The following is a 12,495-nucleotide window of genomic DNA, read 5'->3' as shown; positions in this document are numbered from 1 at the left end:
CGCCTGGTGGACGTCGGCGGCGCTGGGACGCTGTCCCACAGCTACCGGTATGAGGTCTGTCTCACTGGAGACGCTCATAATAATGAGTTCCAATTCTTGAAGCCTATTTTCCCCAATATTCTGGACCAAGATTCTGGGAGAAAGTCAGATGGTAACTCAGCTTTTCAGAATAATTTAGGTATCTGAATCTCCTTACTCGGTGTATTAATTTTGTCTGCTTTGCTCTTCACTTTCTTGTTTTATCTTTGCAGTCATCCCTCATTTTTCCTTTTATTCACTTTTATTAATGTTTTTTTTTTGGTCTGTTGTATATTATTTCTATTAGTGTTTTCTATTGGGAAATTTCATGTTACTAATTAAATTTTTAGTGTTAATTTCCTGAAGAAAGCTAACCTCGTCTAATAAACATAATTCTAATTTAAATATATTTCTCAGAGTGTGAAACTACATAAAGTGTAAGATTGCTCTTTTGTTATACTTTATTTTAAAACGTTAGAAAGCTTTAGTTTTTCAATAACCCTGTTTCTTTTTGAGGTGTAATCACTTCATATTCATTAATTGTCGAGTTTCTTTCAAGATCTCTTGGAGCATTTTTATTTTCGATTTTCTTTAAGCAACAACATGAATAATTTCAAACTATTTCAATGTCAAATTTGTAAACAATCTTGCACTGTAAAATATAGGCTGTCCCATGAAAATGTATTTGCATCAACTATTATTTGTCATCTGATTGATGTAGAAAAATTTGCGGCTCTTCCTTGTCTCCAGTTGAAGTTGTGGTACTGATAAAGTGCTTGAGAAGTGCTTTACTAATATAGAGATTGACCCATATTTAAGAAGTTCCTATAAGGTCAGTTGATTCTATGAGGCCTATATGACCAAGTAGTTCATTGTTTTCCTTTCTAATTGTCCCTTGCTATTGAAGGGAAATTCTCAAGTGAGCTCAAAATTCTGTAATTACAAGAGCTTCTGATTTTACAGCATGCTAATATTTACTTACTTTTGAATGCTTATATTTTTGTTTGATAAAGAATCAAAAATACATTGTGTAGCTAACATACATGCTCCTCCTGGAAGTTAGCCAAATGAAATTTATTAAAGGATATGTTGGTGAAGGAGTTGAATGATTTGGAGAAAGTATTTTGAGGAATAATGCCTGCTCCCAAAGATGTGCACATTCTAATTTCTGGAACTTCTAAATATATTATATGACATTACAAAGATAAATTAAACTGTAAATGGAGTTTAGATTGCTAATCAACTCATTTAATGTTATCATAGATAATCGGGTGGCCTGGTTCAAAAAGTTGAAAGATGTTAAAGGCACAATTGAGTCTTCCCTAAGATGAAATTCTGCTTGTTCCTCATTGTTCCAACCTGCCTTTCCTTACTCTCTGCCATACAGGTGTTGGATTTGTCCATCCAACTTCCACAATTGGATGTCACTTCCATAATAATAATACATATATTAAGCTGGGCATGGTGGCACACGCCTGTAATCCCAGCACTTGGCAGGCTGAGGCAGGAGGATCGCTGTGAGTTCGAGACTAGCTTGGGCTGCATAGTGAGTTCCAGGTCAGTCTCAACTACATAGTAAGACCCTGTCTCAAAAAAACCAAAAAAAAAAAACCCCAAAACTAACTAAATAAATATCTTAGTATATATCTTCTTTTTCAGTTTCTCTGGTTGCATCCTGACTGATGCAGATTTTGGTAGCAGGGGTGCCACTGTAACAAATACCTAAAAATGTAGAAGTGAATTTTTATAGAGGTAGTAGTCAGGGGCTGGAGGAATTTAGAAAAGTGTGATAGAAAAACCTATATTGCTTTGGACAGACTATTAGAAATGTGGTGTTCACAACTCTGCTAGTGAGGATTCAGCAGGAAGTAGAGTATGGTAAACATAAATCCTTATAGAATAGATAAATCATTTAAAGCATACTTTGGGAAGAAATATAGTTGTTAATGTTAATGCTAATGAGGGCTCAGAAATGAGGAAAGTGGTATTGGAAAGCAGAGGAAAATGAATACTTTTATATAGTGGCCCAAAATTTAGGTACTTTTACGTGGAAAGAGGGATTGGTATTCCTAATCTATTTAGGGAGAGAATTAGATCTTTTATCCCAAAGGAGCATTCAGTGAGAGTTCACTTTGGTTGCAGTTAATGCAGATTTTACTGTGATAAAGGACTGACTGGAATACTCCATGTTAGAACTTGAATCTTTTGGGAAATGAAACAAAGAATAATCATGATATTGTCCCAATTGCTGGATCGGTAACCTGAAAATTACTGCAGAATTTTACCAGAGGCTATAGGTATCTTCTGTGTCATGTGCTGTCCTCAATTGTGAGTAAGCAAGTCAAGAAGTAGAGATATTTAAATGATTGGAATTGTACAACTTTGTAGTTCTAGAAACACTCAATATTCTTTAGACATTACATTTGATTTGAAATAAAAAAATGCAAAATCTCTTGATTAAATTCTGTCTCTTTCTGATTGGAAATTCTTTTTAATTTGGCAGTAGTTAAAAAGCTGACATTTTCCAGGATATCAGTCATCGCTAATTTTGCCAGACCCACAGAAAAAAGGTTAAAGATAGTCTTGAGTACTATTTTTGGGGTTTTGTTTTTGTTTTTGTTTTTTGTTTTTGTACTAGGGATGAAACTTGGGACCTTGCGCTTTTGAGGCAGGGGCTGCACCACTGAGCTAAATCCCTGGATCTTGAGTACTATTTCTTGAAGGAACTGTTTAAACTCAACTAGCGTCTCCCCAAATATTACTCCTGAAATTGTTACTACATTTCAAATTTCAGAATCACGTATAAAACCATATGCTCTTCTGCATATCTAATTGTGTTTTAAACACATACTTTTATAAATTCATACTTCATGGCTAAAAACTGTGGTGACCAGAAAGATCTCTGTTAGTCTAAATTATAGTGGTTATAATCAACAGAAACTCAATTCAAACTAGACCAAGGAGGAGCAGAGAAAAAACTTATTCAGAGGATAACAGGATACTTTAAGGTGTATTTGAAAATCAAAGCTGATTAAAGAGTAAGGCCTTAAAAGCTATTAGAAACAAGGACTTGAAAAAACATGATCTCTATGCCATCTTTTCTTTTCTGTACTTCTACCTGGCAGTTTCATTCTCTTTGAAAGCCAGCTTTCCATATATGGGGGAAAAATAGCTTCCTAAAATCAAAAGCCTTTACATTTTTTTTCTTTTTAGCACTGGGGATTAAATGACTTATATGAGAGTTGTGATGGATAAATATAGTAGATGTTTAATATTTTTAAATTTTTAGAATAAAAAGCACTGCTGTTAATTCCTACAAAACAAAATTCCCCCTCCCTTCAAAAACAGCTCATTATTTTTACTACTTTCTGAAGCAGTCCTAGAAGTCCTATTTTGTGAGCCTCTTTAGTTCCACTGTCCTGGATGCCTCAGTGTCCTGAATTGTTTTGAAACATGGTCATTTTTACTTAGGGGTAGGGTCAGAAGTTGCACAGTGCCAGACTGTGGGAATAAAGTGGATGAAGACACACCAAAATATTTTTATAAGCCTGTCTTTTCATTGGATGACCACTCAGCAGCAGCATTCACTATATTTTTTATCATTACTCATAAAGGTTCTCACAAAAGATTTCTGTAACTGCTTGAAGAAGTGACAAGAATGGGATAAGTGTGTTTGACGCAAAGGGAAATATTTTGAGGAGGATTCATGGCCATATGTCTAATAATTTGATGTTAAAATGTTCACTATATATTTTACTCATACCTTATATGTTAGACATGTGTTCTACCACAAAGCTAAATCTCCAATTTTGATTTCATTTCATTTCATTTATTTTGAGGCAGTGTGTCACTAAGTTGGCCAGGTTTGCCTTGAACTTGGAAGTCCTACCTTAGCATCCCAAGTAGCCAGGGTTACAGGCATATACCTTGCTTTAAGCATGCCCTGCTCAAAAGTTCTTTTTCAGAACTATAAATTGACTTATGTCTAGCTCAAACTTGGTGGGCTTGTAGAAAGTTGGGGCTAGGATGTAGGTGTATGTGCATGTGTGTGTGTGTTTAATTTGACTGCTCCCACTTTTTCACAAATACCATGAGGGTATGAGATATATGATCTCCCCAGAATACAGGGAGGAAAACAAATGTCTACAGATGTCATTATCACCAACACTAGGGATTTGAGGGCAAGGGAACCAGTTTTCCTTCATAGTTCTTTTGTGCAGTGTGTGTGTGTGTGTGTGTGTGTGTGTGTGTGTAATCACAAACCTTACAGAACTTGCCTTTTACTATTAGGTAAGCCATATTAGCTCAGTTCTTCTCGACAGCCAGGTATTTGTTAAATGCTGCTACATAACAATGGTAACTCAACATTGATGCTGAATTTCTGAGACTGGAGCTTATAAAAGGAAGTGATGGGTACAGAGGCCAGAGTAGACTATCTGGAGTGGTGGTCATTGCTGTTGCTTCCTTATATAATGAGAAATAAGAACAATAAGACCTGTAATATCTATTTCCTCTGCATAATCACCCTTACAACATTCATTTTATCCAACACACTTGCTACTAGCATGTATGAGTCAAATAGTTTTAGAACTCCACAGCTGCTCCCACTTAGGGTGTTTGTACATTTGTGTGTGTCCCATTATATGTGAATGAATGTGTGTGTGTGTGTGTGTGTGTGTGTAAGTAGCAAAATAGATGGTGAAGATATACTGCATGAAGAAATGTTTACCAGAGTAAATATTTTGCATATGTTTTCCAAATTAAAATGCCTGTTTAGTTTAATGCATGAATGTATGTAATAATGCTGTCATCCCAATATAGTATATATAGAAGGTTATATTTGCAAACTAAGGGAGTTTTCTACAGTATTCTTGGATTTAATAACTACCAATAGTATTGGATCGAGAATTTTTGTTACTCTTTGGACTTCAAGGAGCAGCATAGTAAAGAGAACTGTAAAGGAGACATGGTCAACTTTTTCTCATCAAAAACAGGAAGAAAAAAGTTGGCAATACTCAACATAGTTGGGATTGGGGTGAGATCATTGAAGCCAATATACATAAGGGTAGCATGGTTTCTCTCATTATTTTGAAATTTTATGTTTAGTTTTTCATGGACTTTTGCATTAAATTTCATTTTTAAAGAATATTGCATTAAATAGATTTCTCTTTACTACAAAGTTTTTGAGTAATCCCTTAAAATTTGCATCTGAGACACTTGCCTCAACCTTGTCCTGGTTATTGGTTATTATCTACTTGCAACCTCACATGGACATAATTGTGGTGGGAATGGTATTCACTTCTGGAATTTAAGCACTGAAATCTAAACAAATCACTTGATATTCTCATATGGGACAGCAGTTACCATGGTAGAAGAAGACAAAGATTTCAAGCAAATCCAATGAGCTGGAATTCTGGAGACTGAAAATGGAACTGCACCTGTATGACCATGACTTACAAAGTTGCTCATGTATTTTTCTTCCAAGTGAAATGAAACAATGTGGGAAAAAATAGCTTCAATAGATTCCTTATGTACTTTTTGTTGAAAATTTTTGCATCTAACACATTCTTATTGAATCTTTCCTATCTATTTTATGGAAGATGTCTGTGATTTTTCCTGTAATTTCCTTATCAAGTTTCAGTTTGAGGATTCTATCAGTCTAATAAAATGAGTTGACAATTGTTTCTTTTTTTCTATGTTGTAAAAGAGTTTGTGTAAGATATTTATTTGTGTGTATTTCTTAGAATTATCATTGAAGCAGTCCATGGCTCATCTTTTTACTTTGTGGGAAGATTTTGAATTGCAAATTTAATTTCATAGATATGCTCAACTCAATTTTCTATTATCTCTGCTTTGAGTTAATAATTTGTGTTTCTTATGACAACTTTTGATCAAGGAAAATTGATAACAAGGTAGTCATTTGTTATTACAGTCTTCATTAAAATGATATTATACTATATCATCTAAAATATAAAATACTCCCAATTTTTGTAATCCTTGTCCTTCTTACCATAACATAGATCAGTGCAAGACACAGGAAAGATATTTGAGAATTCATATGGTAAAGAACCTCTAAGAATTCAATCAAATTGAAAAATCTCTCAAAAAGACCTTAATGTCTACTGCGTAGAAAATTTTTCAAACTGCAGATATGTATAATGAAGGTAACCAGTGTAGAAATGCCTTTGGCCATATTGCTAATCTAAATATGCACTAGAGAACTCATGCTGGTGGTAAATTCTAGAAATACAGGAAATGCAAGAAAGCATTTATTGATTGTTCAGCAAAGACACATGAGATTTTATACAATGGACACAAACCCTATCAATGTAAGGAAAGTAGGAAATCCTTAAAATGTTCCTTGTATCTTAAGACTACTAAAATTCCCAGTAGAAATGAATACTATAATGTAAAAATATAGAAAACCCTTTATTATTTATCCATTGTTGTTCACATAATAACTTACAATGGAAATGAGCCGTATGAATATATGAAAAATCGTTGAATTTTCCTTGATCACTCAGAAAATGTGAAAACTCTCTTTGAATATAAAAACTGTGAGAAAACTTTCACATTACTTCATCCTTTATGGCACCTGTGAGAACTCATATTGGACTTATGTCCCATAAATATAAAACAAGGTAAGAAAGCCTTTATCTTTATATCCCTAATGGTCACTCATTGGAGAGAAGATTATAAATAAAAAGATTGAGAAAGTCTTTACTTCTTCCTCAATACTTACCCTTTCTTATCCAGGTAAATGCAAATACTGGAGAGAGGCCCTATGATTGCAAACAATGTCATAAATCATTTATTCTTAACATTTTACTATACATTGTGTACTGGAGCTAAAAACCGTGAACTGGTTAATTTTAAATGTCAATTTCAGTATGTTAAGGAATGTGTAGATACCTGGTAAACTATTATTTTCAGATGTGTTTGTTAGGGTGTTTTTATGAAAGATTGGCATTTGAATTAGTGGACCAAGTGAGGAAGATACAGTCTTACCTAATGGGAACCAAGAACCAACCAGTAAGTTGAAGGCCCATGTGGAACAAAAAAGGCTTAGTAAAGGAGTTCACTTTGACATATGAAGCTTTAACATCAGTATTCTCCTGCTCTTAGACATGATAATTCCAGTTGATCTAGCCTTCAGTGTCCAGGATCTTGCACCAGCCCCCGACTTTCTCAGAAATTTGAACTTGGACCAGACTTCAGCACTAACTTTGCAGATTTTCAGCTTATAGATGGCATATTGTGAAACGTCTCAGACTTCATAATTATAAGATCAAATTCACCAATTATATGAATCAATTATATGATTCAAAATTCTCTCCCTCCCCCACTCACCTTCTCCCTCTCTCTTCTATATATTTCTCTGGAGAACTTTAACTGACTCTCCAACTATTCCTCATCCCTGATGAAAAACAGAGAACTCACACCAGAGATAATCCTGTTAATATGGAGTGCAGCAAAATGCTAACATATCTAATTCTTTCAAATCGTGAAAATTCACATTAGAAAGAATCCACATAAGAAATATTAGAAATGTTTTAAATTATAGTTTCTCACACTTCAGTGAATGTGTGAGAACACACACTGAAGAGAAATCATAAATATAGAAAAATGTGGCTAAACCATATAGTCTTTCTTGTTCATTAGCAAGTGAGAACTCATACTGGGAGATATGATTGTCAAGAATGTAATTTTCCTTCATACTGTCAAAAGCATAAAAATTCACAATGGGAAGAAACTATATGATCAGTGTGAAAAAATCTTCAAGGGGATCTTTACCCTTATTCATAAGGAAATTGATTCTATAAGAAAAAATTTAAAATATAAGTATAAATTATTTTATCAGTTTCACATCCTTAAAGTAGACCCCTAACTCATAAGTGATAGTTCTTATTTAGTAATAACTAAAATGTTATAGTAGCAATTCTCCCATTAACCTCTCAGGTATATCACAAGACTTTTACTATGTACAAGTATTATAATATCTATGTATAGATATGTATCTTGGTTTACAAACTTGATTCCACAATTCTGGTCAGAAACTGAGTTGGAGGAAAACTGAATCAGATTTAGTGGTTAGGTTCAATGTTGGCATTATGGATAAATTTGATTCAGTTCTCATCCAGTTTGTTTTGCAACCAGAATCGTGAAATTGTGGAATTTAGTTCATGAACTGAGATTGTGTGTATATATATATATATGAATATATATATATTCATATATATATATATTCATATATATATATTCTAATTTCCATTATAAATCTATTTGGAGCTGTTGCTGAATTAAAACATTGTAAATTTTGCATGTAATTAGCTTTTTTATTGTTTCTAATTAATTTTCATCACAATCACAATGGAAGTAGTCATGTTGACTTTGATATTTGTTGGGTTTTTCTTTCTGGCCTACTGTCATAGAGTCTGAATTTTGCCTACCTGATATCTGTTCTCCCCTTCTTCCTTAATAAGACCACTAATAGTAACTAATTTTGTCAGTAAATTGGTAGTTGGCAGAAATAAAAATTATAGAAATTTTAGAATAGTTTAGAATTATATATGTAGTATACATTTTTCTACAGTAGTAAACTATTTGAAAATTCCAGTGTCTTGAGAAAGTGAACATTTACTTCTTGCTTGTATAAAGTCTATTTCAGTCCAAACAACTCTCCAGGAAAGCCATCTTTCATGTGATGGATCAGCAATACAAGTTATTTAGATCATAAGGCACCTCATCATCAACATTAAATTGCTGCAGCAGATGAATGAATTGGGGATTGGAATATTAGCAAAAAAGTATTTTGGGCTGGACATTTAGCTCAGTGGCAGCATGCCTGCCTTGCAAGCCCAAGGTCCTGAGTTCAATCACCAGTACCAAAACAAACAAAAATTAAAAATTGTTTTTTCTGATGTCACCACTTCCTCCAGAAAAACTAAGAAAAACAGCTATGCTTTCTTGGAAGGTTTTCAGAGATGTCCAGAATTGCTGTATTCCTAGAAGTAGATATCTTGATATTGGTAATGCTATAAAAAATGAATAATAATGAGCACCATTAAAATTAGAGAACATAGACAAATATAGTTTTCAAGTTTTACTTAAAATTATCTTTGTAACCCTTAGAACAAAATTGCAAATCTAGATTAACAAATATAGATGTCTATATGTACATTTTGGGCATTTTGTTATTGAATGTCAAGATTTTCTTATTTAATATTTCTATAATTATAGATTTTACTACTTTAGCAGTATTTTATTTTAAATACAAATTAAATTTGTCAGGAAATATTGGAATAATTGAAATGCTACATGATTACTGTTGAAAGTTATTAGAGATCTAATAAATGTAGAGAAGTCACCACATTTTAACTTATAAGTATTTTAAAAGAATACTTCCTTTAACAAAGAACAAATGGGATACTTTAGTTCCTTTTCTTTATTCAGAAATTTTCTTGGGACATATTTTAAACAATGTGAGGTTTGCTGGATTGGCTCACTCAGCCTGCAGTTCATCTCCGAGTGAAGTAGAGATGATGGAAATCCAAAAACCATGTTTTTCAGATAACTTTACATCTACAATTATGAGGTCAGATTAGGTTGTACAGACAATTAGAGAAGGAAAATTGAAGACCACCTTATCCTTCTGTCTGTCTTAGCTTGAGTTTCCCTGAAACAAAAGTAAATAATGGGGTCTTGGGTGCAATTTTTTGGGAGCTGAATTTGGGAATCATAGAAGAAAGTGGCAAATTGAAACACAGAAGTGAGAATAACCCCTAAGAGGTGGGATAATAAAAGTGTTATCACTAGGTTCATATGGATCTTAATTCCACTGGGAACTCTAAATATGTTAAATGTGCCAAAGAGTTGTCTCATAGAGAAACTTACTTGTCTTATCATTTCTCAATCATCACTCCTTGAGTGTTCACCCAAAAGGTATTTAACCCCTGGAACTTCTAAAATGTCCTGCTTGTGAAATGAGCAAGTTTTTTAGCATTGGAAAAAGCCTACATATAGAGGAAGTTACTGCATAGAAAAATAGCAATGTTCAAGAAAATTAGCAATAATAAAATTAAACTTTAAAGTGAGCCAAGGGGCTATGGGAAGAGTTGATAGAATCTACAATATCCCATCTCTTCTGTCACTCAACGACTTGTGCTAGAGACTAAGTTACTTTATTTTTGATGCTTCAAAGTAATAACCAATTGTAAAATATTTTTAAAAGATTAAAATTACAGGATATTCCAGACTCCAATGCTATAGATAGTCTCAAGACTGTCATTGATATCCATTATCTCCCTCTTCTACCATGTACTCTTGATCCCCTCATGTAAGGAAAGTTAAAACTTTAAGATGGAAAGGCTTGGGTTAAGGCTTTCGGCTCTCTAAGGCGCATAATCACTAGTTCACCTCTTCTTTCCCTGGATACCTGGCCAGTTCCCTGGAAAAAAGCAGGAAGGACTTTGTTAAAAAGACCAGATGTTCTTAACATCAAGAGAAGGAATGTGATGCATTCCGCCCCTCCCGGACCCCTGGCCAGGGCCCGGTTGGGACGTGACTGCAACGCCTTTTTCTCGCCAAAAGTTCAGGTAGTTTTACTACCTTTGTCTAGAGAGCTATAAAAACAGCCCACCTAGCCCAGGCTGCTGCTGCTGTCTTACGCCCGGGATTGAGACCTGTAGCTGAAGGGATTGCTGAAGAGACCCGTGCTGTGTTGCGAGTGATGAACCTAATTCCTCCAACATTCCGGTGTTGTCGCCAGAGAGCCTAAGGGTAATTTCCCGGATAGAGTCCCTCTTGCTGTTAGAGGACTCTCTTTCTTTGTCCTCTCCATTCTTACTTTTGTTTTCTGTATGCGCATATCCTTCAATAAACTTTCCTTTTTGTACTTATTTAAGGCTGGTGGACGTTCTTTTAGCGGATTGAGCCAAATTAATTAGGAGACCGTGCACGGCAAAGGGCAATAAATAAAATTTGTCCTTACACCTCATCCATGGCAAACACTTCTAATTGGTCTAGATTGCTTACCTGGTAGTGTAATAGCTTCATGTGTAAAAGTCCTCTTAATTTGAGGAGGTTTCAGAGGCTCCAAGTACCTATACAGCCCCACATGATCTGTTTCTTTTGGACCCTGGAGGATCATCTTTCACTAGGATTATTGTAACATCTTCACCCATAGGCTCTACCTTGGGTGTGATTTCCACCAATGAAGTTTTTGGTGCTTTCCTTAATTATGTGACAATACCATTGCCCACCTTTCTCCTTTCCAGTAGTCAAATCCATTAGGTATAAGTTTGTACTGCACTCAAATACAGAGTTTCCTGCCTGTCCACTTTCATCTCTTTTGCACCTCTCACTTCTCCTTAATTTCCTTGTTATGCTTTTCCTAAGCTCTTTCCTGCGTGACCCATACTAATCCTTTGCTTAGAAGAGACAGCATTTGTTACAGTTCACTGCCTGATAAAAACAACATAAGGAATAAGTTTTCTCATATTTTCCTGTATGTCAAGTTTGCAAGTCTTTTCTTGACTTAAACTCTTTCCTGCACATGTCCCAAAATACTCAACTTGAGTCTAGCTTACTTGCACTGATGGCAGATTTGATGGCAGTAAGGACCTTTTTAGAGATCTTAGTAGTGTAGTTTCTAGCCTTTTGTAAGGGTGCACATTATAAAAACACTTTATGTGAGGAAGAAAGATGGAGTTAATTGGAACTATTCCTTATTGTAGGAACTATATAAGTTTTAAAGTTCAAGTGAAGAGATTCTTTTAGACCTTTTCTGGAAATTGGCCATCACACTAAGTCCTAGGGCACAGATGAATGATCATAAAATTCCATTTTCTAGTCTCTCTATTCAAGTCTAAGTTGTTAATTATCTTGTAGTAATTACCTGAAATATTAGACACTTAAAATGTTGAGAAAACATAAGTGTGTGGTATTGACAATTAAAGACAAACTTGATATTATTAAGAAATTTGAGGAAGGCATCTCTTTCAAAAAACTTTCTGTGGTGTATAGGATTGGTGAGTCTACAGTTTGTGATATTAAAAAGAACAAAGAAAGGATTATAAACTATGCAAACAGTTCATATCCCATGAGTGGGGTGTCCAAACGTAAATCTATGAAGTCATCAACCTGTGAGAAACTTGATAGAGTGATGATAGAGTGGTTTAACTCACAGAAGACAGATGGGGTTCCAGTACCCAGAACTATTTGCGCAAAACAAGCCAAGTTCTTTTTTGATGCTTTGGGGATGGAAGGTGATTTTAATACATCATCTGGCTGGCTAACTTGATTCAAACAGCACCATGGTATCCCAAAAGCTGCTGGTAAAGGAACAAAATTAAAAGGAGGTGAAACTGCTGCCAGTGAATTTTGTGGTAACTTTCAGGAGTTTGTTGAGAGAGAGAGAATCTACAACCAGAGAAAATTTATGGTGCTGATCAAACTGGGTTGTTCGGGAAATGTCTA

The 12,495-nt window shown here is 34.6% G+C and overlaps 1 protein-coding gene across 1 annotated transcript in view; it reads left to right on the top strand.

Annotated features, from left to right (window-relative positions):
- The window catches only part of LOC104855147 (protocadherin-1), a 12,822-nt gene extending 12,539 nt beyond the window's left edge, over positions 1-283 (top strand). Inside the window, exon 4 of the mRNA XM_033765566.1 lies at positions 1-283. Within this exon, the coding sequence (XP_033621457.1) occupies positions 1-186 (186 nt within the window). The 3' untranslated portion in view covers positions 187-283.
- Positions 284-12,495: the final 12,212 nt, after the last annotated feature.

The sequence above is a fragment of the Fukomys damarensis genome, unplaced genomic scaffold (assembly GCF_012274545.1).
Source record: "Fukomys damarensis isolate Sample0158 unplaced genomic scaffold, DMR_v1.0_HiC HiC_scaffold_3, whole genome shotgun sequence".
NCBI lineage: Eukaryota > Metazoa > Chordata > Mammalia > Rodentia > Bathyergidae > Fukomys > Fukomys damarensis.
This window is presented reverse-complemented; position numbering and strand designations above follow the sequence as displayed.